Source organism: Cephus cinctus, unplaced genomic scaffold (genome assembly GCF_000341935.2).
Source record: "Cephus cinctus unplaced genomic scaffold, Ccin1 Ccin1_scaffold0663, whole genome shotgun sequence".
Lineage (NCBI taxonomy): Eukaryota > Metazoa > Arthropoda > Insecta > Hymenoptera > Cephidae > Cephus > Cephus cinctus.
In genome coordinates, this window is record NW_014333292.1 from 159,867 (window position 1) to 186,630 (window position 26,764).

At 38.7% G+C, this 26,764-nt stretch overlaps 3 protein-coding genes across 12 annotated transcripts in view; 1 reads left to right on the top strand and 2 right to left on the bottom strand.

Moving 5' to 3' along the window:
* Window positions 1–1,345: 1,345 nt before the first annotated feature.
* On the bottom strand, window positions 1,346–12,273 carry LOC107269520 (epidermal growth factor receptor kinase substrate 8). 7 transcript variants are annotated; one of them, XM_015743444.2, is made up of 12 exons: window positions 12,015–12,169; window positions 7,487–7,548; window positions 7,164–7,399; window positions 6,735–7,077; window positions 5,806–6,585; window positions 5,324–5,685; window positions 4,923–5,040; window positions 2,767–2,892; window positions 2,213–2,503; window positions 1,977–2,145; window positions 1,762–1,897; window positions 1,346–1,696 (listed from the first exon to the last, which is right to left on the bottom strand). In XM_015743444.2, the coding sequence occupies exons 1-12, from the start codon at window positions 12,164–12,166 to the stop codon at window positions 1,601–1,603; spliced, it is 2,871 nt and encodes a 956-aa protein (XP_015598930.2). In that variant the 5' UTR covers window positions 12,167–12,169; the 3' UTR covers window positions 1,346–1,600. The 7 variants fall into 7 exon arrangements, with proteins under 7 accessions (XP_015598930.2, XP_015598932.1, XP_015598933.1 ...); XM_015743446.2 differs by adding an exon at window positions 11,663–11,729 and having other exon boundaries at window positions 5,324–6,585; window positions 11,799–12,109; XM_015743447.2 differs by adding an exon at window positions 11,799–11,927 and having other exon boundaries at window positions 5,324–6,585; window positions 12,015–12,104.
* Window positions 12,274–13,077: 804 nt separating this feature from the next.
* On the bottom strand, window positions 13,078–13,933 carry LOC107269519 (cytochrome b-c1 complex subunit 8). Its single transcript, XM_015743441.2, has 3 exons — window positions 13,825–13,933; window positions 13,410–13,575; window positions 13,078–13,340 (listed from the first exon to the last, which is right to left on the bottom strand). The coding sequence occupies exons 2-3, from the start codon at window positions 13,561–13,563 to the stop codon at window positions 13,246–13,248; spliced, it is 249 nt and encodes an 82-aa protein (XP_015598927.1). The 5' UTR covers window positions 13,564–13,575; window positions 13,825–13,933; the 3' UTR covers window positions 13,078–13,245.
* A 477-nt stretch (window positions 13,934–14,410) lies between these two features.
* Window positions 14,411–26,764, top strand: part of LOC107269517 (lysine-specific demethylase lid) — a 16,726-nt gene continuing 4,372 nt past the window's right edge. For 3 of the 4 annotated variants that reach the window (XM_025086821.1, XM_015743436.2, XM_015743438.2), the window contains exons 1-16: window positions 14,412–14,903; window positions 18,326–18,542; window positions 18,628–18,788; window positions 19,055–19,444; window positions 19,534–19,812; window positions 19,900–20,392; window positions 20,491–20,618; window positions 20,736–20,930; window positions 22,671–23,387; window positions 23,467–24,289; window positions 24,379–24,587; window positions 24,660–24,884; window positions 24,946–25,030; window positions 25,106–25,503; window positions 25,619–25,739; window positions 25,869–26,011. In XM_025086821.1, coding sequence (XP_024942589.1) covers window positions 14,676–14,903; window positions 18,326–18,542; window positions 18,628–18,788; window positions 19,055–19,444; window positions 19,534–19,812; window positions 19,900–20,392; window positions 20,491–20,618; window positions 20,736–20,930; window positions 22,671–23,387; window positions 23,467–24,289; window positions 24,379–24,587; window positions 24,660–24,884; window positions 24,946–25,030; window positions 25,106–25,503; window positions 25,619–25,739; window positions 25,869–26,011 — 4,812 coding nt within the window. In that variant the 5' untranslated portion in view covers window positions 14,412–14,675. Of the gene's footprint in view, window positions 14,904–18,325; window positions 18,543–18,627; window positions 18,789–19,054; window positions 19,445–19,533; window positions 19,813–19,899; window positions 20,393–20,490; window positions 20,619–20,735; window positions 20,931–22,670; window positions 23,388–23,466; window positions 24,290–24,378; window positions 24,588–24,659; window positions 24,885–24,945; window positions 25,031–25,105; window positions 25,504–25,618; window positions 25,740–25,868; window positions 26,012–26,764 lie in introns of all 4 variants that reach the window. The other variant, XM_025086823.1, reaches the window with a different exon arrangement.

Below are 26,764 nucleotides of genomic sequence, written 5' to 3' on the forward strand. Positions count from 1 at the left end.
GTATTGTAATTCGGGCAGATTTTCAAAAATTCAATATAGCCATTACTGCGAATAAAAAGTCATTTTTTAACGTCGATTCGAGTTTTTTAAACAAACAACACGAGATACTATTAGTATCTTTGTATGATGCCGACGTGGTTAATGATGATAACTAGTATTGATTATACTTAATGATAACGAGGGTGTATCATCATATTGGGCCAATGACGATCGTGAGCTTTAGATTAATATATTGAATGGTTGGATATTCTAATTCATAAATAACAATTTGCAAGCGCAATATGATTAGACAAGAGCCAACGATACAAATGCGTTATTGATTAAGAGTGAGTTATAGATGATGCGATTATTTATAATTATACATATTATAATAGATGCGTCAGAATCGGTCGAAATATCAAAGGAAAAAGAATTGACAAATCAGTGAATACCTGAATTTCAAAATTCAAGCCAGCCATTTTTTTAGAATTAAAAGGTAGTAAGCGTTAAAGAAATTAGTGAATTATTTTCAAAAAGGGAGCGATCAGCCAAGAATTTTGGAAATTTACATATCGCCACTCTTGGATAAGTATTTTTTTTTCAAAAGGGCTGGCTTAGATTTCTAAAAAATTTGTTTGAAAAGGGGATACTTCTTGACGCACATATTTGCTACTTCGCATCTGATATAGCTCGGATCGACTTTGGGCCTTTTTCTACTGAATTTTTTATCAGGCCTTACGATAGTGCATGGCGACAATTAGATTTTTTCACGATGCTTCGCCCGTAGTTAAGGCGAAGAGAATAAAGTTTACAAAGGTCATAAGTCAAAAAACAAAAGAAAATTCATCATATAACTGGTATAGTCTTACTACATATATTTGCGGATTGGTCTAAGAGAAGTATTATTATACAAGGTGCCTGAAAAGGACTCACATATATGATATAGTCGTAGGAATTTGAAAGAATACTGAATGTCAAAGACTCGAATTGAATGTACGAATCAAATTTGTATGCTCACTTGAAAGTATCTTTGAAATAATTTAACATTTCAAGTTTCACCTGATAAGTAATATGTATTTTGCAGTCTGTCATAATTGTACTTTTCTTTAACTTTTTCGAATGGCAGTAACAAATCGCTGTTGTGGAAACATATTGAATTTCGAAATTTTGTTGTTCATTTATATTTCTTATTTTTCTTCTACCGACTGAACCCAGTGCGATTATCGATGTGTTCATGTCTCTCCTCGAGCCGATATAATAATATTAATGTGAAAGGATGAAATGCACAGTTGATCGATATACCATGATATAGCTAGGGCATATCTGTTACGATGTATGTGGTTGCTTTAAATAAATATAATACAAGAAGAATGACAGAGAAAATATTGAAAACATAATTAATTGGGATACAAGTTCTTCGTTCACATTAGATATACATTATCCTAACTTGTTTATTCTTCTATGTTAATTCACTGGTAAATTAGAGTAATATTCTTGAACTCGATATAATCTCATTCTCAATTTGTTTCTTTGCATTCTGTATATCTGCAAATTGTGTTTGTTTGTTGCGCAGCTTTGTGGAACATGATTTCTTTTCTGTCTTTACCTATGCGATTCCAGTTTAGGGATCTAAAATATTGTCATCGCTTTCCTTTTCTGCCTTTTGCCTTGCCTTTTCCAGAATTTGTTTCAATTCAGAAGACCGTGTGGTTTTATACTGCAAAGTCATTATCATATTATTGTGTATTATATGATACTGTGTTACTATATTTTCATACATACCCCTGTTACATTTCTTGATAATGTTATTTGACCATCCAATCGTCTACCTTCTGTCATACCACAATAATGTTCCAGTTGTCTTTTTGTCAGACTAAATAGTTCTGAACCAGTCATACCTCTCAGCTGTTTGCAGACTCTGTAAAATACAGTGAACATTTCAAATATCAGTTAGCCAAAAAATACCAGGAGATACCTTGTTCTTAGTTTTCATATACCTCTCAGTGAAACTTTTGGCTTTAAGCCAATTTTGGACTTCATGAGGACTCGAATGCTGATCTATGTAAACGTCTGGTGTTTTCACTATATCCAAATTTCTTTTCTTCTCACGAAACATAGTCAAAACGTATTTAAGCTCCTCTTGCATTTGATCTTGACTGTTCATACCTATGAGACAAAAATTAAAATACAAAAATTCTTCAATCGTCAAGGAAAATTTTTTGTGTATTCTCACCGCCTCCGTGAGACTTGTTGCTCTTGGTGGTTCCCGTCTTGCTACTTCCTGGTGAACTATTCTGTGTCCCCGACATTGGTAGCGGAGGTGGTGGTGGTGGTGGCGGTGGCGGTGGTGGTGCAGGTGCATGTTTCGATTTACGTTCTGACTTAGAATTCGAATTGGTACTTGGACTACTGGAGCTTCCGGTACTACTGTTCACGTACTCTTGGGTCTTGCTGGAACGTGGACTCTCTGTCATGGAATAAGGAAAGTCGTCGCTATTCGTCTCGCTGGAGATGCTAGAATCGCCTAAAAAAATGTCGTTGCATTATTGGTATTTTCGACATAAGATTCAAATATTTACTAGATTTTTAAATGGATGGAACAGCCTAATAGTATTTCGAAGAATACAGCTTGTTCATTTCCATAATAAAAATTCCCATCACGTATCCACAAGTAAGCGAAGCAAAGCCAAACTCTCTTAAAAATTATTTTCCTTTGAATTATCAATTTCAGTTTCAAAAATGCTGCCATCACCCATGCGTAATAAAATCCCGCCGTCGAATACTCACAGTAGAAGTAGAGATTGTTATCCTGACGAGGATCATCGTAGAGCTCAAATTGATTACGCCTCATAATGTACGAATTCCTTCTGACCAGAAGCGGCAACAAAATTTTCAAAACCGGCAGACAGGATGCTTCGCGTATGTACGTGTACGTGTGTTTGTGTGTTTGCGGTTTTTTGTTCACAAGCAAAATCGGGACAATGCAAAAGAACATAATTAATTATCTGATGATTGTTGCAATATTATTGGATGCATGTGGGTGAACTTGGATAACACAGACATGTTTTTCACTTAAACTTTTTTTTTTTCATTTCTTCCCCCACTCTGCTTTCCCGCTATAGACAAGGACAAGACGATAGAGAGACGTGATACGTGTAATTGCATTTATTAATTAGAGATTTACATTAATTACATACAGTAAATACTGGACGGATCGCATCCTTATGCCCTCCCCTCACTCCCCCAACACACGTTGATAAAAGGTAAAATTAAGATTGCACGAATCGCCACGGGCCAATTAGCAAAAAGGTCATGAGTCACCTCAATAATAATAATAATAATCTGTACAGGTACACGAAGAAGCTGTCTGCTATAATGACTGCATGTGTTTCTATGCGTATGTGAATTACTCTTGCGAATACATAAATTAACTTGAGAGATCCTATGGTGGTTCTTTGAAGGGGGAAGACTCATGACCTTTTTTATTTTCATCATTGGTCCAGGCGCATATCGTAAATTGTCACAAGAAAGAAAATCGATGGACGTCACAGGTGTCTGAAAAAATGTTGTAAAGGCGTATAAGAACCATGGGAAACAATGAGTGGCTGAGAAAAAAAATACACAGACCAAATTTTACACGCGTATATAAATACGGAATGCCACACAGAACAGAGACCCCCATATATAGTATAGTACAGTCTACGGTAAAAAATAAAAAAATACAACAGATGAGTATAGACAATAGACAGATGAATAATTATTGCTATGAAGAAAGAAATGAGGGATGTTATGGTGTACTTTTATCATTTTGTAAAAATCAAAAATCAATTCCCCTCACGATGCTCCTGTGCCAAGAACTTGTAAATATCTAAATTCGAGTATTACTTTTTCAGTAACTGGACGTCCATTGTGATGCTGCGTGTAGTAGTATTATTTAAATTTATCTTAAATGTACGAAGATCCGGACACAGGTGAGCATCCTCTTTAAATTCCCAATTATGAAACTGGTATCCTCGTGCTATTTTCCTTTTTCTTTTTCTTCAGGTTTGTTAGAAATATATATAAAACTATATATATAAATCTATCTCTATAATCGGTATACTCTAGGATTTGGTTAGTTGATAAATATGAGACGTTTAATGACGATTAACTCGGTTCTTATTTATCTTAGAGGGAGAACAGGAAGAGAAAAAAGGAAGTAGCCAGTGACAGAGGAGAAAGGAAAGGAAAAGAGAATTGAAAAATAATCGCTGGCCGGTCAATAAAATCCTCGCTAAATTCTTTTTAACGATATTTTGTACCCGGTGAGATTCTACAGGGTGTTCCACAGTTAAGGCACTTTGTTGTTTTTTTTTTTTTATAGAAAAGGTAAGAATTAAGACTAAGTCTGTGTAAGTTTGTTATAAGAACGAGAATCATTGTTGCATAGAAAAAAAAGCTACAATTTTTCAGCTATTAGAAAAACGTAAGGAAGGAAGAATATATGAGAGAATTTTAGGGGAAAAAATTATATAAACTGGAACACCCTGTACTGCTGACACTAACAGTAAATACTAATTATTCAGTCTAGACGATGTTAGCGCGTATCTTCTTATATACAGATAAAACATTAATAAAAATTTAATTTGCGTAACGAGCAACAGCAAAATTCTTGTCGCTGTGAAGACAAGAAAAGATAAAAAATAAAATAAGATTCTGATCCCTTTCTTTCGACCTGGAGCATGTCAGAAATGTTTTTTGTTAAAGAGAAAGAAAGAATATCCTCTTTCTGCACTATTGTTCGAATTCTCTTGGCTCTTCGAGAATTGAAAACGGCGTGCATGTACTTTCCAAATGGCGTGAAAATTATTCTCTCTCAATACGACCCTTTCAAGACTTTCCAGTTACTTGAAAAATGGTGGATGCCATCCCGAAAATCTTCCCTTAGAAATATCGGAATTCACCTTTTTTACCGAGACGCTCCTTTCGCACCCAATCAGCAGGTGCTGGAGGTGGAATAGCGTGAGGTCTGTGCGCTGCTTCCGGTCCAGGACTAGTATTGGCACCCTCGACTTCCGAGTCCTACAAGAGAAAATATATTTTTATTCAGGTCAAACTAATCAGCAAGAGAATAATGACGTTAGTAAAATATTTTTTTAATGTGCTATAATTTTATGGGCCATAGAAACGCTGGACCACGCCTAGGAAATTCCAGTGTAATAATAGGACCATTCTAAGAGGAAAGCTCATTGTTATCTATACTCAGAATAGAATTGCAGGTCCAGGAGTCTCATTGGTTTAGCGACTACTATCAGCAGGTGGAGTTGTATGGTAGAAAGTAAAAAAAATTCCTTAAGATTCTCACCTCATAATTGTATCCGTGACCCTGTCTCTGGTATCGACTGGTGTAAAGAGGATTGTTAAAGACATCATTATCGGCAGGATGCTGTCCAGTGTGTGGGGTGACGATGGTGTGTGGAACGTGAGCGACCTGGCCCCTGGAGTTCCTGGCCTTCCACCATTTTCTGGTGTCATCCAAAATCTCGAGGAACTCGCCACGGACCACAGTGAGTTCCTTGTCGTTATTGGCAGTCCTGGGATAAGTGACCTGAACGACCTTGGCGTGTCTAGCAAGTAGATCGTCCAGCCATGCTTCCTGGGCCCTTTCCATTCCCTGACCTCCTCCTCTGGGGCCTCCACCACCACCACCTCCACCACCTCCTCTCTCTATAGAATCCACAGATATATCGCTGTGTGCACGGCTCTGCTCTACGACCCTCTCTCTATCCTCACGAGAATAAATCTCGGAGGAACCGGGTCCGTAATTCCTGTCGAAGTAATCGTTACCTCCACGCTCCTCGCGGCTCTCATACTCCAGATAGTCGCTACTATAGTGGGACTCGTCCACCTCACGATGATTGTAGTAAGGATCCGGCTGCTGCTCCGGTAGATGCTCATCACGTTTCTGTTTGTCAGCATTCAGGAGGGACGCCAGATGATCGTGGTCCCTCTCTTCCGGTATTGGATACTCTGGTGACCAGCCATCCATGAATATGGGATGATAAGGTGGCACGTGACCCTTCCATTGATCTCGAGGTATCAGCCAGGTATCTCCTAGTGAATGCCAGAGCTCCGTCTCCTTACTGGTTACACAGTTTATTAACAGGTTAACTGCTTCTCGGGTTAACAGTGGCGAGACGACCTTGCTTGGGAGATTGGGGTCATAATTGGTATCATGGGAAGCATCTACGATAAGGGCCAGAGGTGTGAACAGGAAGTGGACCAGTTCCGGCGCGTTGGGATCGTGAATGTGAGCTTTGAGCTTGGCCAAGAGATTAAAGGAGAGTTTGAATTTTTGAAATATATCAATGAACTCCATTTCCGGTGGCGGTTTGGCTCGCATCGTCAGCATCCCGTCACCGAGATTACGCTTCTTGGACTTGCGATTCCTTCGACGTCGCTCCAGTTCCCGGGACGCCGCTGCTGCGTGCTGCAGACGTGCTATGAACTTCTCTATGTCGTCGAAGCAGTGATTCAGGATGGTCACGTCTCTCTCGTACTTTTCCGAGGACGTAGAGCTGACCTCGTCGTTGTTCTCGTCCCTGGACAAGTCTGCACGACCGTCGGCTATAAGAAAATCATGCTAAACACTATTCTAAGACAATAACGCAGAATACAAAAGATCGTTATTTTAACACCAGGGTACCGTCTCCCTGGGGATGATCGAGGTGCGCTTTTGACTTGTACGAATATTTTGTTGCCACTAGGATTCTTACTATTTGCTGCATTAAAGGCAGACACTTGTTCCCGGACGTTGACACCATTCAAAGGTGGCTCTGGCGGTGGTAGCGCTGGAGGCGGTGGTATCTGTCCTCTCGGACCACGCGGTGATCCTCCTCCAGGAACTAGTTTACCTATCTGCAGCATCTTGAGGTCCTCCACAAGGTCCTGCGCTGAGACACTCTGACACTGAAATATGTGCATCTCAGCTCTCTGACCGGATGAGCTATCATCGGCCACAGTGAAGACAAGAATATTATTGTACATTTCCATGGGATCCCTTGAAGTGAAGGCTGTGGGCTCCTGGATCAAAGAAGCTGGGAATCTTTCCATGACCGCCTAAAGCAAACAATACAACGTCAATTAAACATCTTCCATATAAAATTAATCCAGCCAACTCGATCCAGCCTGACATCGACACTTACTCCTGTTTCGTTGTCCATAATAAGAACCCAATTTCTTTCCAATCTCAATTGCATCTTCTGACTCCAGATGCCATTGCTTTTCTCCAGCTGTAGCAAACGTCGCATCCCATCAGCTGGATAAACTATACCAGTTTCTTTTGTCACAGTAAAAGTAGCCAAGTGTTCCATCATATAAGTAGGCTCGGATCCCGGTGGCCCACCACCGGAAGTGCTTGGTGGTCCGCTGGATCCGCCATCTAAAACGTATGAAAAAGATTACTCATTAAAAGATCCAATTAGTCTCAATTAATTTTATGGCACACAATTAATTAAAGCCCACTGACCTTTATTGTAAGAAGATCCATGACCACTGTTGTAGTATGGCATCATGCACTTTGTTTGAGAACTACAAAAACAAAAAAAGAGACAGATCAAAATAAATGTGCATCCTAAAACTATGTCTCTAGCAAACCACAGAACAACATAATTAATTGACGATGCATCGCGCGACCATAAAAAAAAATCACTTCCGCCAACGTACTTGGCATTCCCATAAATGGTCCTCATGAAAGCCAATCGTGATGGCGCACTACAGGAGCGCATGAAATTTCTTGACAGCCTAATTCGACATTCACAAAATTAGACTGACACGCTTTGACACCGTGTAGGCTTGGACACCAGATAATATTGTTATTATGAAAAATCTAACAATTGTGTGTTATCTATAAATTTTCTTTTTTCCCCAATACTCTGGAATTCTACAAGCGATATCAGCGTCTGATAAATAATATTTGTAATGTAACAATACTTGGTACATCTTACTTCTGTACTGTCGTTGGACATTAGTGCTTGATAAAAATAGATTAAAGAATTTTTTTAAGTGTTATTAAATGCTCAGCATAATTGCAATTAATAAGAGTACAAGGAAGAATGGCCGAACGGTATTACTGCGGATTTCTTATATGCATCGTGGCCCCTAACGGTAAAGAGAAAATTGTATTCGTGTACTCGTTATTACCTCGTTACAACCGAATTTATTCCCAACTCGTTAAATGGTCAAACAGCCAAAACTTTAAACCACGATGTCAAACTGAATCCTTATTGATTAATCAGAGACATACATGTAATTCCATATAGATATAGGTGATAAGAAATATTTTCTCAGCATTACCACACGTCCCTAACAGGATAAGATTGAAAATAATTGTTGTATGATTTTTCATGACATAAGACTAATGTCCGAGCGCCCTGAGGTATACGAAGAAAAATGTTAAATTGTTCTTCAAAAAAAATAAAATGACGCATATCCATCAAAAATAGCAAAGCACCAATTAAAACATAATACTCGAAATCTCATTGTCAATAATTTTCATCCATCACGCAGAGAATATATCTTATCGATATCACGATAATAAAATTCTTAGACGACCGTGGTGGGATGCGGCCCTGACGTATAGCATTATATCCTCACGTGGGAAACAAGCCAACGAAACAATGATGTACTGTGAATCATTTGGCAAATACGGAGAAAAAAAGTCGCGATAACTTATGCGTAGTCCAATAGAGGCTTTCGGGGATATTAAGGCAGTCTGATAATTTTTATAAAAAAAAAAAAAAAAAAACCCACAAGTATACGTGAATGGATAACTTTGTCGTGGAATTTTAAGTTTTTTTGTTAAAAAAAATTCCGAGTCGAAGAACGAAAGACAGAAAAATGAAAACGGCACCTTGCGCTGTTCATGTTGTCCAGAATCATTACGCGTTCTTGAGTATTAAAGCCGCCTGGTAAATACCAGAGTCTACTGTATAGAAAATAGTCAGAAACTATGCGGCTCTATAATGAATACTATAGTCTAGAGTGTATACAGTTAGAGGATCAGCTAGTACTATAGTTGCTGGTATAGTGAAAATATGTATATAGGCGTAGATAGAGAGCCGGTGAAAAGGGAAGGCACGTAATGAGAGTAGGCTGTGTAGGTTGCTTGTGCAGCCGAGTTAACGCGCTCTGTAACATATATTTCTACCTGGAATTCTTTGAATTCCAACCTGAACGTGCTAGAATTCGCATGGGAATAAAGATGCAGGTATAACTCTACTTTACCTGTTAAGGGACACCATAAAGGAATTACCATTGATTTTCTAAGGATGGGAGACCCTTGTGAAAAAATGTCGATAAAGTAGAGTCAGTGTGGTTGAATTTTCAGGTTGTAATAACGAGAGAATTTATGTGAGAAGGTAACAAAATGGCGCCTAAGGGGGAAAATTCCAGGTGGTTGAGACCCGGTGCGAATAAACCGTAAATACGTAGGTAACTGTAAAATCCTGAGGCTGTACAGTAGGAGTCGTGTATACATCCAGCAATATATCGAAGCCCCTGTTGAATGACTTCCTGTAATTTAATATTGCCACTTTCTTCCTATCTTTCATTTTTTTTTATAACGTCTCGCTTCCATGCGGCGATTAACGGTCGCCCCGGGTCCTTTGAATCGTCGAGAGCATGAAAAAATTATTTTATTCCCATTGATTCGTCTACGTGTTGAATTCTCAGTGATTACGAACTTGCCAAGATCCTTGATGATTTTGAAATGATGAAGAATTCCCTTTATCTTTTTTTAATTTTATCTACGTCAAAGAAGAGATTCTATTCTTTTATATCCCACGTGCCGGCTACGCACGTTTGCATTGCCGTGTATCCGTGTGCTGGCGGATTAATTATTTATGGATGCAGACACGCCCGCTGGTAAAGGACAGAGTATATGAAGAAAAAAATGGGAATATAAAAATGGTAATATATCTTACGAGACGTGGAGTAACAGATCTGTTACCTCGAACGTACTTGGACATCAAGTAGATATTAGCTGCTTGATTTATTGGTCGTTCATACTAGATAGATAATTTAGTTATCCAGTCAGATTAATACCGACCCAAATGATCTTGACAATTATTTTCTATTGATTCCTTAACAGCGGTACATGCTTTGGTGCATAGTTGAGATAATTTTTCTGAAACATCATAGTGTGTACTGTGCTATTTAGACCAATCGAAGAATGACTGATGTCCTTGAGAGATCTTTGGAATTTGTCCGATGGATACTATATAGTATATACTTAATCAATCGAATTCATATGATAGGATAATTAATGAATTCTTTTGGCCCTGTTGGCGCATTCGACTTTCTACAAATAAATTTTCTCCACTTGGTGTATATCGTTTTTGTCAGAGGGGACGAAGATGACGTGGGACACGCCCTGAGAAGAATTCACATCGGAATGTCCACTGACGAGGCTCATGACGATCCTTCAGCACTTAGCCAATCGAACATCAAAAAAGAAAACACTCAGAAACATTGGCAAGCCGTTATATATATTTACGTTTATATCATTATATTTGGTGGATCGATATTTCACTGTCCTCCGAATAATGTGAGGTGAATTTCATGAAAGTTTAATAATATACGCATCAATGGTTAAGTTAGTGTCCACCGAGGAAGAATTCCAGTGGCTGATAAATTTCCATTGTACCGATTAAACTTTGCGATTGGGCATTTATCATGACGATCTATGTCACGAATGTTTGCAATGGTATATACAGAGAGAAATAGAGAGCGAGAGAGAGAAATATGAAGACAGCCTTTGGGAGGAAGAAACCAGGTATCTATATAAATACGTCGTCAATTCAGATGAGATTAGAGATTACACATCATATCCACTGATTAATAATGTTGGATGGCGCGCGAGTTAGTCATTATTAAAATAAACGAAAAAAGTTAAAAAGAAATTTTTTCTTTAGTGTCTTTCTTACAACGACAATTTCTCCAATAAGTTGCGATCTTTTGAGTGCACTGTTGATTAAATTTTATGGATGATAAATATGTAGTATTTCTTTTGAAATATCAAAAGATTTAAAGGAAATATAATTTTCACTCATGACTGTTAGGTTAATCGAATGATAAAATCAGATTTTGAAACGGTAGTGAACGCAACTGAGATTTATTTCATAGTTTTTTTATGAAACTATGTAATTGATTGTCTCTTTGGATGAAAATAATGTATGAGCTTCGTAATTGTGAAATTTAAAGAGCACATCCGTCTCTCTGATTCCAGGGTCTTGGTAAACATTCACATTCTTCCTAACTCTGATGCACTTGAACGGTAAATCACGCTTGGCTTGTTTCTTGAGTTAAATGAAATTCCAAATTGATTGAACAGAAAAAAATGATCACTTATAGAAATTGAATAGAAGCTAAAAAAAGAGAAGAAGAATAATGGAGCATGAAAATAATATTGACCAAGCGCTACATTCTACGGCGTTATAGAAAATATCATCAGCGTACGATGATAAAAGCGTGAAAACACGTTATTCTGCGTGACAAAACAAATGCGAGGGACGATAACAAATTTTTCTAATAGAGCAAGAAAATTCAGTACAAATAAGTAATTGATAAGAGACTTATAGAATTGTTTTGTATTGTCCTACAGCGAGTGAAATCCTTTAATAAGGACGATTCATTTCAGCCATACGTTTCTGATTGCGACTGACAGGTTCCAGAGAGACGAGGTTCAGTATCTTCGGGATGGGAGGACTTATCTAAAAATGTTTTTGTCATTTTGAATGAGACGTCACAGTGATCCCACTAGAAATCACTGGCATAAATACCTTTTTGACAGGAAGATCCCAGAACGCTTCTTACGTTAAAGAGAAATATTCGCTGATCTATCCCGGGCGTGGGCTCTTATAAATCTTAGCAGGATCCTCGCGATACGTTATTGAAGATCAACATGGATCCTACACGTACACTGTATATACACTCACAGTAGGGATCCCGTTTATCCCTCAGGTAACTTCACTAATGTCACCACCGTCGGGACTTACCTATTTACAAGGAGAGACAAGGCGACCCGGTTTTCGGTGGACCTAGGAACCTGCTCATCATCGACTGGAAATACCTGACTACTGCACTTCAGGCCCTTTCCCATCAGCTTACCTGTCCGCTGTACCTGGATTTTTAATACGGACTTTCTCATTGGACGTCTCGAGTTCACGGTTTGGGCCCAACGGAATCGGGGACTGTCGCTCGGTCCCAGGGACGTATATATTGGTGTAATTATTTGAGGCCTTAAAACAAATTTCAATATCGGTGTTCCAAAATTTATTAACGGGTATATTATAATAGGAAATATTGTCCTGGGATCATTTGTATATTCATAGGTTTGATTTTGATTCCTGGAACGTTGACGTCACTGATAATAATATTTTGCAGTACAGGAAATTTAATTGTATATACTTTGTTTATGATCATTATTCAAAATTGTGTTAAATTAAATGAAAAGTAATTTTAATTTTTTTATTATGGTTTTTTGTCACTTACGACTGGGTGGAATATTTTAGTTTTATTTCTCGATTTTTAAACTGTAGAATTTGAAGTATACGTTTTCTTTGATGCGAACTTACGGAGATACACGAAGTCTAGTATCTTCGACCAATCGTTGAAGTTGTTACATACCAAAGAGATTGATGAATTTTCTTCTGATTCCTTAGGTAAGAAACACCTGTTAACCATAACTCGTTGGATTTTATGTTGGCGGGATATTTAACATAACGCGTGAACGTGCAGAAATTACGCCTACCTAAGTTTTTGATTTCACTATCTGAGAACCACTGAGAGAAACTCATAGGCATTGATAGATTTGCGTAACAGAACTTATGAAATTTTAAGGACTTACTATGTTCATAGTCAGAGAAAAAGAGCAATGAATGTGGAGTTTAAAAAGAAAAAATTGAATAAGTATTACTCTGCTTCATTTGAGTATGCAGCATCTATTACAACCATATTTTTTGTTTGTATAATTGTAGTTAAACATTTCATTACCATTAGCAGCAGCAATCAAATGTCATATACAAGTGATTTAGGATTTTCATATTGATACAAAATAAGTTTTAGTTTTGTAGGGATAAATTTATTACTGAGATAGAGATTTACATGACAGAAAAAGTATACTCATACAGTAGATTATTTTACATTACTGTCATTTTCCTCCATACTGTTGAGACATATTGTAAACTTACAACAAAATCGTACTAATGTTTTATTACAAGGGATGATTTATACATCATTTTCATAATTTTTGGGATTCTTTCGAGTCTGTTTCTCATGATCCTTTTTTGCCCAGTCATACCACAAGTAACTAACAATAAAGGCTGTAAGAAAAGAATATTAGTTTTGGTGTGACAGTTTTCAGAAATATGTTTTAATTCAAAAATACCCACGTGGAGTTACACGAAATACATTCTCACTAAACCTTCTGAACATGTTAGGGATACCATGGCTAATCATTCCAGCAAAAGCTTTTTGTTCATGTGGACTGAGACGAAACGTGACAATGCCACTGATCTTGGCGAGCTCTCCAAAGTGTTTACCCATGATTATTGCTCTCTGTAAAAATAAAAGTGCTTTTATTAATAATCGATAATGTCAAGTAATGAATCTGATAACGATGTCATTGAATTAGAGACAAGTTTAATGAGCTATTATTTTTTTGCGAATATATTCTTTGAAAGTTTTATGAATTAGATAATGACAATGTAAGAATGTTCAAGGTTATATCTAAATTTAAACATATTTAAACTAAAAAAGTACATGTTATAGGGTTAATAATTACGTAATTAAACAAGAAATACTTACTTCTTTCAGCAACGACGTAAAAGCAGAAGGCAAACTGCACACATTCAGCAGAGTTACCAATATGTCGTAAGATTACAGTGCTACCAGTGAACATTTCTATAAAGAAATAATTACTAGAAACTGAAACCTTAATGCATATATACAAGTTCTTAAAAAAAGAATTCGCAATAATTAGAACTTATACGCCAAATCCACGAAAAACATAAAATAAAATATAATTTCCATACCAAATAATGCAATTCAAGCATTATATACTAGTACGAAAATCTTAGTCGGTAATGTCTATATTCCCCAGAGATTAATAATAAATTCACGCAAATTCCAATCCCTGTAAGAAAATCTTGTTTATGCAAATTCTCTCGAGAAGACAAATATGCAAATCTTAAAATTCAACCATATCTGTTAATCATCAATAGAGGTAAGAATATGTAAAGAAAGAAAGAACGAAAGGACTTCTTCAAATTTCGGCCGATAAGTACCGCCGCAGTTTTGTAAAAGGCAAATGCTTTGGGGAATCTCGACGAGGTGTCAGGTCGATCAAACAGGGCCCAAAAAATCCAATAGAGGGAGAAAGAGTAGGGGTAAGGCATTAAGCAGGACAGTTGCCCGTGCGCGAGGCTACGTGACGGATGAGGTAGCGTGGTGGCCGCATTAAAAAGCATCTGTGTTTCATTGTCAGCGACGAATAAATACACACACGGTGTTCGTAGTCATGGCTGCGCCAGGAACGCTCCTCGATGAGTTGCACCAATCTCACGTACCAGAGTAGTGTATTCAGTGCATCAGACAACGCTCGTTAACCTCCTGCAGCGGACATACAACTTCCTCCTGGGCAAAGCAGCCGGGGAGCCATGGTCTCGAAGCTCGACGTAAATATCGGTACCGAGCCTCGTCTAGGGAGCCATCAGCGAGCCAAAGACATGGGCGACAGGAGTGAATCGGATTTCGAGTTTGTCATTCCACCGGAGGCTCCAGTATTCGAACCCTCCGCTGAGGAGTTCCTGGATCCACTTGGATATATAGCCAAGATACGACAGCATGCTGAGAAATCCGGTATCTGCAAGATCAAGCCGCCACCCGTGAGTTCCTATTCCCTGCTGCTGCTGCTGCTACTGTTGGCCCTATACACTTTTTTATGCATATGTGTTAACACTCTCTGTACGACATTTATAGGAATCTTCCTTCCTTCCCTCCGCCTTTCCCGTTCGATTGATCACAGCGTGCTCTGATTATGTCTTTACGGCATTCTATGTCTATTGAATATATTTATTCTCTCCAATAGGGAGGATTGGAAAACCTAGTGAACGCCATTAGTGCACTGCACTATCCTGGCATGAACTCACGACCTGTGACGCTTCCTGAAAAAGTCTTAATATTTTTCTTCTGAAAAGTTCTCCCGTGTTTCTTTTTATTGTTTTTTTTTCTGTAGAGCAGATTTTTGTCCAGGGCCAACATAAATTTTGAAAGTGGATATTATTCTGTCCTTTCTTTTCTTCACAGAAATTACAATGATTTCCGAGATTTTCTAACCGAATGGGAAGGGATACTTTAACGATCCGGAAGGCATATTCGTTAGAGTTTTTTTGCTAACTATTGCTCTCTCTTCGCGACACTGTTAGTATACCATTTTGCATTACTTCTGGCGTCTAGGGGATTCGAATAGCGAATTTTCTTTGGCTCGTCGTCGATTCACGAATTGGCAAGTGATCGTTGAATCTTCGCAAAATGTGCTTTGGCATTTCTTGTATTTTCTGTTCTGTTCGCCCACCGGCTAACGGGTTTTTGATTCTCGACTCTGTGGAAATGGCGTGTTGCGGACTTTTCCGTCTTCCTTCAATGGACGTGTTAGATGTTCCCATTTGAAGGGGAAAGCATGTAATATTCTAAATGCCAGATATACTGTAAGTGGAAGAGAAAAGGAGAGATATGCTTATATATTTTTCCCTTTCTGTAGACGTAGCGAGTAAACGAAAATAGTTCCTTAGTTGTACGCGTTTGCATCATCTAATGAAAACTCATGGGATCCGCCTTGTCGCTTTTTTTTTGTTTCCATCGCCATTACAGCATTATATTCGATTACCTAGTGGCGTCATCCCGATATTTATGGGTCAGTTATTTTGTTTTCTAAACTAGACAGGAAAACGAGGTGGATAATCAGAAAGTGAAAAAGAACAAATGTACATATATACTATAATAAAGTGACAGACATTGATCAGTTCTCGTCATCGACACGTAACAATGGCCACTTCTTAGTCAGCGATAAAACGTGTGAAAGGCTTTTTCTCTTTTTAGAAAAAGGTTTTTACTTTTTTTTTTCACTTTTTTTTTTTACTTTTACAAACCCATTCTACTTACCGAAACACCATGGGAATCTTAAGTTCATTATTAATGACCTATTTAGTGATGAAATGCTTTTGTATATCACAAACTCTTTTACACGATGTCGTATGAAATTCTGGAAAATTGTGTCTCTTACTGGCAATGAAATTAAAATGGCCGTAATAATATTACACCAGCAGGAAACAATGCTTTAATAATAATGCTAGTGTTTCGAGTACAGTGGACCTATACAACTTTATAAAATCAGTGCCTTTATTTTTATTCAGTCAGTATTTAATTCTTCCTGTGAAATCCGCCCATGTGCACTGTGCTTTTAATTCTCTATTAAAAGTTGTAAGAGAGTAAGATAGCATTACATGATATCTTCATCCAATTAAAGTCAATAAAACAAATAAAGATGTCATTTTGCACGTAATGCTAACTCGAGGGGATATTTTTGCAATTCTACTTACAATTAGACTAGAATTCTCGTTCAAGCGGCCATCTTATTTTGATCAATTAAAATCCAAGGACTGGAGTCTCTTCGTAATTCGAGTCACTAGAACCTCACCTGCCATTGCAAGTATCAAGTGACAGTTCACTGCTAATATCTCTTGCGTAATTTCTCTTATCTAATTTTCTTTTTTCTTTCTCCTCTTTTTCCTAAGAATACACAGTCTTCGAGATCTTCGGAATTGAAAATGACTAAGAATTGTGTAGATTTGTGGTGGGTATTTCTTCGGTAATATATAAAAATTATTATGTTTCATGCATTTCTATTTGAGCGAACTCTCGTAGAAAGGACTTCGGTTGACTCCATTTATAAGCGCAACGTACGCGTCTGTCCATTTTGTTTTCGCGAGAAAACAACGACCCATAGTCTCTTCCTGTAGGAATTAATGCCGCTGCTGCTATTTTGACGAAAAATGAAGCGTCCTATATTAATCTTTTTTTTTTCGTAGTTCAAAAGATTTAATTATTCAGGATTTGTTGTCTTTGAGATTTTTGCTCTTCTTTTCTGGACCCTCCGGAAATTGTTAGTTGACAGTCGATAAAAGTGCTTGTTTGATGTCATTTCTCTCCGAGGAAAATATATAGTATATGCACAGTAAAGGAGCTAACAGTTTTATAACGTACAGGGCGCCATTGCACGAATAACTGTCTATCTTTTATTTTGAAAGAATTTTTCATCGTTTCAGTGGTAGGATGGATGGTCAATTGCATACGTTTCCCACGGCATTGCGATCGATAATTTTACCATTCAATTTTCTCCCTTGGCCATCGTGAAGTTCTCCTGCGCCCATAGAAAAAGACACGATCGAATAGTACTGCTGCATGCATTTTTATGTAAACGCTAGTCTATATCTTTTTCAACTCCCAGACGGCGACGTCTGTCGCAGCGAATAGGGTGAACCTAGTGAAAATTTAAATAGTACATTTTACCTTTTCATTTTTGCATTGTTATGTGCTGTGGAAAATATTTTTGATTGAGTCTGGAATCATCTTTTCTAATTTTTCTGAAGGTTTTCTATATTAGGGCCGTAGTATTGTATATAGCTGCAAATCACTTGTCAATGACGCTATTATTGATTACACAAGTTTTAGGGTAGGATGGATAACTCTCCAGGTATAAATAAATGCCTCACATGAAAATGATAGCTCGATAATATTTAACAGCCTTCTTCCTACTGTTACTTCTGTTTTTCAATAGTGCTAGTTTGTTAAGTCCTATGGAATTTTGCTAATTTAGCAAGTATCATCAGTCACCCTTCTGTGTATAATGTGTTAGCACTCCATGCCATTATTGCAAATCTAAGCATTCCTGTTCATTATCTTGACGATTATTCCACTGACCTAATTTACCTAACACGATGGCAATTATACAATACACTGTAGTAGCCCTGCTATGTTGCTTTGACACAATCTAAGCACAGATGTTACATTAAAACACTATTTAAGTACGTAAAGGTACATTAGGCTCTAGAAGATTGATCATTTAATTGTCCAATTTCTTTAATAGTTTCTCCTTAGCTCCTTGGTACTCATTTTTGCGTTTTTTTTTAATGTGAGACTGAATTGTAAAGTTTTTTCCACCCTCTATCTACTAGAGATTTAAATACAAAGAGATCTCTTTGAAAGCATCGAAAACTTTATTTAACCATGAACACATTTTTTGTTTCAGAATTGGCAACCACCCTTTGCAGTAGATGTGGACAAATTTAAATTCGTTCCTCGAATTCAGAGGTTAAACGAATTAGAAGCCAAGACTAGGATTAAGTTAAATTTTCTAGATCAAATTGCTAAGTTCTGGGAGCTCCAAGGATCCTCCTTGAAAATTCCATTGGTTGAACGCAAGGCACTGGATCTTTATTCCTTACACAGAATCGTTACAAGTGAAGGTTTGTAGTTCAAAAGACAAACTAATAATCTCCAGAATTTATTGAAACTGATTTGTTTTTATTTGTTAAATACTTTTTGTTCTAGGAGGTATTGAAATAGTGACTAAAGAAAGAAGATGGGCCAAGATAGCGAATAAACTTGGTTACCCATCAGGCAGGAGCGTAGGGAGTATTTTGAAAAATCATTACGAAAGAATTCTATATCCATTTGACGTCTTCAAGCAAGGAAAAATATTAACCGATATTGTAAGTACACCTTTTTACTGTATACAAACAAATACAAATAATAGTTTTCAAACACTTCTAAATTAATTAACTTCACTTATCAGCCTTAAAAAAACTAGATAATAGACAGCTCAGGCTAACTTGAACTGATTACTATTTGTCTTATCCATAATAGATATGCTGATTTATATCAATATGATATTATTTCTTTATGTTGCTGATAAGATTATTCTACGTACTATCTTCATTTCGACGTCATCTTCATCCATTTCTGTTTCTCTGTGTAGAAATTTGAACCCGATTCGGAGGCTAATGAGAAGAAGGACAGGGATTACAAGCCTCATGGTATAATATCAAGACAACAAATAAAACCACCAAACGAGAAGTTCTCCAGGAGGTCGAAGCGCTTTACAGGTCAGGAGGAGAAACAGGAGTCCACAGTATCACCAATAAAACTGGAGGACTGTAAAGATGAGTGCGAGTCCGATGGTGATTACAAAGACATTAGGGAGAGGGATAGGAACAAAGATAGGAGTCAAGATGACAACGATAATAGTAAGGAGCTCAAGAAACTACAGTTTTATGGTGCCGGGCCGAAGATGGCTGGCTTCAATACCAAAGAGCCAAAGAAATCGAATAAGACGAGGGGCGTTAAGCTGAATTACGACTTCGATCCAGTAAGGAAGATCCCTTGAGGGTTTTTCTCATTCTTCCACTTCCATGGTTCCATAATTTCTTATTGGTTACCCTTTCACTTGGTTTTCAGTTGGCTAAGTATATCTGTCACAATTGCGGAAGGGGCGACACCGAGGAGAGCATGTTGCTGTGCGACGGTTGTGACGACAGTTACCACACCTTCTGCCTGATGCCGCCATTAACGGAAATACCGAAAGGCGACTGGAGGTGTCCAAAATGTGTTGCTGAGGAAGTTTCCAAACCTATGGAGGCTTTTGGATTTGAGCAAGCACAGAGGGAATACACTCTGCAACAGTTTGGAGAAATGGCTGATCAGTTTAAGAGTGACTACTTTAATATGCCAGTCCATGTAAGTAGACCAAAGCTTACTGTAGTGGTCATCTATTATACAAATAGCAGAAGCTGATGCTAATAAAAATATTTGACTGGTTTTCAGATGGTCCCAACACCTCTGGTGGAAAAGGAATTTTGGCGTATTGTCTCCTCCATAGATGAGGATGTAACGGTGGAATATGGCGCAGATTTACATACAATGGATCACGGCTCAGGATTCCCTACGAAAACTAGCGTCAATCTGTTCACTTGCGACCAAGAATACGCCGAGTCCTCTTGGAATTTGAATAATCTACCAGTGCTACACGGTAGCGTCCTGGGACACATAAACGCAGATATAAGTGGGATGAAGGTTCCATGGATGTACGTGGGGATGTGCTTCGCCACTTTCTGTTGGCACAACGAAGATCACTGGAGTTACTCTATTAATTATCTGCACTGGGGCGAGCCGAAAACCTGGTATGGAGTTCCTGGATCTCAGGCGGAGCGTTTTGAGCACTCCATGAAATCTGCCGCACCGGAACTCTTTCATAGTCAACCAGATCTTCTTCATCAGTTGGTCACTATCATGAATCCCAACATTCTCATGAGAGAAGGTAAACATGTTAAATATTCAAGAATATATAAAACCATAATGATTGAAATACATTTGCTGGGATGTATTGATTGTATTACTTTGAAAAAAAAATTGTAGGGGTTCCAGTCTTCAGGACTGATCAACATGCAGGGGAATTTGTCATTACGTTTCCTAGGGCTTATCATGCCGGGTTTAATCAAGGGTACAATTTTGCTGAAGCAGTCAACTTCGCACCTGCTGATTGGGTAGGTTAATTTGTTTTAAATTTATTGATTATTCTAGTATACTCTTGTTTCATCAACTGTATTTTATTTTATACAAACTATAGTCGCTTACGTCGATATTTCTGGTATCGTTTACAGTTAAAAGTTGGCAGAGATTGCATAAGCCACTACTCGAATCTCAGACGTTTTTGTGTATTCTCCCACGATGAACTGGTGTGCAAAATGTCCTTGGATCCCGACTCTCTGGACATCGGTATAGCCACGGCAACATATCACGACATGCTGCAAATGGTAGAAGATGAGAAAAAACTGCGAAAAAATCTTCTGGAATGGGTGAGTCTCAAAGTTTTCTACTTCCATCAATAAAATGCATCCGCTGCTGAATTTCTAGCAGACAAAATAATTTTTGTTACACTAACACCACCACCAAACAAAATCCCTCTATATCATTATACATATATATCATTTACCAGAGAGCAAGCAGGACGCATGAGCCGAGTAGTAGATACCAAAAATAATTTTTGCTGTGCTATGTAGATTTAACAGTATATTTTTCCCTGTACTTGGATAACTAAAGCCAATTTTATCCTGAGGATGGTCAACCCCTATTAAATACCGTTAGAGCACCATTATTTACTTGTTGAACATGAAGAGATTGCCCAAATAAGAGTTTTAGATCAAATCTCCCTACAAAGTTTAAAAAGATAGACAAATTAGGGAAAGGAGGCAAACAATAAGAATCAGCGCTCCCACACGCGGTAAGACGTCGGGAGAAGGAATAAAGTGACTCATTGGTTCGCCAGTTTGTTGAAAGTCGGGAAGACATGAGTTAGCACGAAGGCAGTATAGCGCGCCGCCAGAGAGTCAGATATCTTCGAGCTAAGTAGTATGCCACATGCCAGGAGCTTTCATGGACAAGAGCACTAATACAGAACGCGCCACGTGTGTTCGTGCATTGCCAGTCCATTGGACAACACGGCTGAACACGGCCCTGCCGTCCACGTTACATTCTCAATTAATGTCCCCGCGTTCGTGTTTTGTTCTTGTTAAATCCTTACCTACTTACCGTCTCCGGTCAGGGTGCTTTTTGCGAAAAAAAGCCACCCACTCGTACTCGGCCTTGACTACCTTCGACTGTCTGTCAAGCATGCCTCTTTGGCCTCTGTTATGTAACTCTATTCGGTGAGTAAAGGTTATGTTTTTCAAGCCATATTACACTTGCCACGATGCCTGAACGTAGTTACTTCTACTACGCGGAATGATTTATTTGAGAATTTTACTTTCTTCCACTCTCGTGAGGTTTACTTTAGAGACGCGTTGCTCGCAAATTTCAGTGGGAGATGTGAATCTACTATATTTGCCTGAGTAGGAGAATTCTGTAGTTTGTATCTGTTGCCAGATTATCTTCGCGTCTTGAGTTCGATCTTTTTTCTTCTGGCATTTGAAAGATTTTTCTGGGTAGTGAATTGTCAAATTCTGGGGAAAGTCGGGTTTGGGATAGAATGAATTTTTACAAGAGTTTGAAGTCAATATTTTAATTTTTGGTATTTCTGTGCATTTTATTATAAGTCACTTTTTGGACTATTGAATTACTCATGTTTGGATTTTTCGGAATTGGTTTTTGGTTTCATAGTGGATTCATAGTTATAGCCTTATTTGCGTAATTTTCGTTCTGGAGTGTAATTAATATCTGAGTATTGTGATGATGGTGTACATATGTTTCTGAAACAGAGTGAAATATGCTGTAATTTTTGCAGCTCTACTAGGGACTGGTAAATTTATATTAAAAGTTGTGTATTTTTTCATTATATGAAATGTACATACTTAAATACCCCATTAGTTGTTTGAATATTTCTAGGCAACAGATACTTAAGTTCTTGAGATTGTGAAGTGTACTGTACGCAGCAAGAATGAGATTAATTAATTAGAATTTTAGATTATATTAATAATCTCTCTGTTATTTGTGACATAACCTATATACATAAACATTGAGTAAATAGTACACCAATACTAGATTAACAAAGTCTATTGAAATGTCAAGTAAATTCTTACACATAACCTAAAAATCTTCAGGGTGTAACAGAGGCTGAACGAGAAGCCTTTGAGCTTCTGCCAGACGATGAGAGACAGTGCGAAGCCTGCAAGACAACCTGCTTTCTGAGTGCAGTGACCTGCTCGTGTCACAGTTCTCAACTGGTCTGTCTGCGGCACTTCACAGAACTTTGTGACTGTCTACCAGAAAAGCACACATTACGTTATCGTTACACATTGGATGAGCTTCCAATCATGCTGCAGAAACTCAAACTCAAGGCGGAGTCCTTTGACTCCTGGGTGAGCAAAGTCAAGGAGGCTATGGATCCCAAGGGTGACAAGATAGAACTAAATGAACTCAAAGATCTTCTTAATGAGGCCGAGACAAAGAAGTTTCCTGACAGTGAACTTCTGACCGCTCTGACAACAGCTGTTCAGGATGCTGAAAAGTGTGCTAGTGTTGCTCAACAATTGTTAAATAACAAACAACGCACAAGAACAAGACAATCCGTGGATACAAAGTACAAACTGACCGTCGAAGAGCTGACCCTGTTTTACAAGGAGATTACAAATCTCTGTTGTGAACTCAAGGAATCTGATGGTGTTAAATACATCTTGGATCAAGTGCTCCAGTTCCAGAAGGACGCAGAGGAGCTCGAGGCCAAGGAAGATGACTGTGACCTGGAAAAGTTAGAAAAGTGCATAGACTTTGGTGATTCCATTTGCATTGAACTACCACAATTGGTTCGTCTTAAACAGGTAAGAAACAAAAATTTATTTGATAAACAATTTGCTTGCTATTGTGTCACCATTGACACTGTAAATGTAATTTTCTCAGAGATTAACACAGATTCAGTGGCTCGAAGAAGTTAAGTCCATCCAGGAAGAACCAAAATCAGCAAGTCGCGAGGATCTCGTTAAACTCATAGAGAAGGGTATGAACATCCCACCTCATTTCAGCATTGAAAACACTCTATCAAAGTTGCAGTTGTTGATGTTGAGTATTGAGAAGTGGGAAGAGAAGGCGAAGTTGTACCTGGACACAAAAAACAGACAGACTATAGCAGCTGTTGAAGATTTCGTCAATGAGGCGGACTCCATCGACGCTTATTTGCCTAGCTTGGACGATCTACAGGATATATTGACAAAGGCAAAGACCTGGACAAAAACTGTGGAGGACATACAGGCGCGTGACAACTATCCTTACTACGATACGCTGGACGATTTGGTGCGCAGGGGTAGGAATATACCTCTTCACCTAGACGCTCTACCTTTGCTAGAGTCTACTCTCTCTCAGGCGAAGGCGTGGAAAGAGAGAACGGCCAGAACGTTCCTTAGGAAGAATTCTCATTACACGCTCATGGAGGCTCTTTCGCCAAGGATCGGCGTCGGCGTTCAGGCGATGAAGACAAAACGAAACAAGGGTGACGAGTCCGTCGGCGCCGTTTTCGTCTGTGACACAAAGCTCGACGACAGTAACGACTCAGCCAACGTTGTCGCCGCATTTAAACTTGCTGAACAACGCGAGATGGAGGCTATGCGGAATCTTAGAGAGAGGAACTTGATGAAGACTGACATGGAGGATTCCCGGTATTGCGTTTGCCGTAGACCCAGGTTCGGTCTTATGCTACAGTGCGAACTGTGCAAGGACTGGTTTCACTGTAAGTACACTGTTTATTCCTTGTAGTTATTTATATTAATTCCACATTTTCTTCCTCACTGATGATTGACATTTTTATGTTCATTGTAGCAAATTGTGTGCCTCTTCCTAAGACCACGTACAAAGGAAAGATACCCACATCGCGTGAAACCAAATTTCTCTGTCCCTGCTGCCTGCGCTCCAGGAGGCCACGTCTAGAGACTATTCTGGCACTCTTGGTGAGCCTGCAGAAGATTCCAGTGCGTCTACCCGAAGGCGAAGCTCTGCAGTGCCTTACGGAGCGTGCCATGAACTGGCAGGTTCGTTAAATCTAGAAGAATTAAATGGAGAATACCTTGCGGACGAGATGTTTGATAAATTGTATGTTTCAGGATCGTGCTAGACAAGCGCTCAGTACAGATGAACTATCCTCTGCCCTGGCGAAGCTCTCCGTTCTTTCACAGAAACTTGTGGAAGCTGCGGCTAGGGAGAAAACGGAGAAGATCATAAATAGTGAGCTTAAAAAGGCCGCTAATAATCCAGAATTACATCAAAGGATTCAAGCAATTGCACCCCTCAGTGGTGTTCATTCTGATGACAGTGTACCTAGCACAGCTGTAAGTATAACAAAAATAATATTATTTGAGAAAGAATTCATCAATATAATATCTTTTCCAGGATGACGATGATGACGTCGTCACTATTGAAGACGACGAACCTACCTGCAGCACGTTCAACAGTAACGAGCATGCGTATTCCTATGGTAGTTGTGATACTAAGCATATCTTAATTTCAGATATTGTTGTGAGATTGCTATAACAATTGTTTTTTTGTCCAGTTTCCAAATTCCAACCCAAATCACAATCACAGGATTCCGAGGCAGCAGTGGTTCTCTCTGAAAGCGCTCGAACGCGTCTCGAGGAGCTCATGATGGAGGGTGATCTCTTGGAAGTCGCATTGGACGAGACACAACACATCTGGCGAATCCTGAGCCACACAAATAGTCCAAGCAGTGTGCGAAAGTATGCAGCCTTCGAGGAAGTTCAGGCGACGTTCAAGCACGACATGAAAGATGTGAAGAAGCGGGGCCGCAAACGTAAGTCCGAGGAATTCGAGCTCTTGAAGAAGCTTGGTCGACAGAAGATGGACGAGAAGAATCTTATGAAGCGTAAGGGATTTGTCAAGGACAAGAAGATCGTCTCCACGGCAGGTCAAGTTAAACGTGGACCACGGAAGGTACGTATTCAATATTCAAGTCGTATAGAAGGAAGGTACCAGGGTATCATGGGTTCTACGTGCATCAATCTAGAACATCGCCTAGGTCAAAATTTGACTTTTATATCAATTACAGCTCAAGCGCAAGGAAGGCGAAGAAATCCCCAAGAAACGTGGCGGCAACAGGAAGAAGACTAAACAGGATACATCCGACGAGGAAGATGATTGTGCAGCTGTCAATTGTTTACGACCAAGCGGTAAGTTTTGTACTTTCTTCAATTTTTTTTTTATTCATTACCTGATCCTCTTATTCACAGTATTCAAAGTTCAGCATCTAATTGTTTTTTAAATGTTTTCTCTTTTTTATGTTGAATGACAAATAAAAGGTCGTGAGGTCGACTGGGTTCAGTGCGACGGCGGCTGTGAAGGTTGGTTCCATATGCACTGCGTCGGTCTGGATCGGACAGAAATAGCTGAAGAGGACGACTACATATGCAGCAACTGCAAGGAGGCAGATCAGAATGCAACGGTACGGAAAAGCTAATCAATGTTAGGTGAACAAGGGAAAAAAAATGATAAAGGGCATCGAACTAGATGTCATCGTTTCCTTTTCTAAACGTCAAGAGCTTTTGCGCCAGTGTTGCATGGTAACTAAACATAAGACTATTCGGATCAGGAAGCAAGAAAAAGAAAAAATTAATAACGACTTCAAGAATATTTTTCTGTCGCGTATAAGAGGATGGATCGTGAGAGAAAGAGAGTATAGAGAGATGGATGCCGAGATTGATATAAGATTCCGGTTTTGAGAGAATGAACGAGAAAGAGAGAGAGAGAGATAGGAAGAGTGAGAGAAAGAGTAAGATGAATATGCACGTGTATTGCACTCATTTTATGCGCTTGGTAATTCCTACTCGTAAATCTTAACAAAAAACAATCCCTGTGAGAGAAAGTGGCGAGAATCTTCCACGAAGGACAGCAGAGCGCTTCGCCTGTGGCCGATAAAGAGAGAAAGAATGAGAAAAAAGGCTAAACGCGTAGGACTCGTGCACGACGATTATACTTAGTGACGCTTGGTATCAGATACGAAGAAAGACAAGAAAAAAATTTGCAAGTTCTTCCTTAATATATTTTTTTTTTCGTACTGGGACTGCTGAATATATCTATAATGGCTGCGTAGGAATTCTCAATTATTTTTTTAAAATTATATATACTTAGCGTAACTGGCACTGTATTGAGTATTTTTAGAGCGTTTTCCATTTTCTTCCATTCTCCCCCCCCCCCC

Excerpts from the sequence above, each read along its gene's own strand:
- LOC107269520 (XM_015743442.2), bottom strand. The coding sequence starts at position 12,166 with ATGAGAAAGTCCGTATTAAAAATCCAGGTACAGCGGACAGGTAAGCTG. Across the intron at positions 5,041-5,323 it reads GTCACGGATACAATTATGAG|GACTCGGAAGTCGAGGGTGC; the intron begins GTGAGAATCTTA and ends TTTCTCTTGTAG. Across the intron at positions 1,697-1,761 it reads TATCAAGAAATGTAACAGGG|TATAAAACCACACGGTCTTC; the intron begins GTATGTATGAAA and ends ATGACTTTGCAG.
- LOC107269519 (XM_015743441.2), bottom strand. The coding sequence starts at position 13,563 with ATGGGTAAACACTTTGGAGAGCTCGCCAAGATCAGTGGCATTGTCACG. Across the intron at positions 13,341-13,409 it reads TGTATTTCGTGTAACTCCAC|CCTTTATTGTTAGTTACTTG; the intron begins GTGGGTATTTTT and ends CTTTTCTTACAG.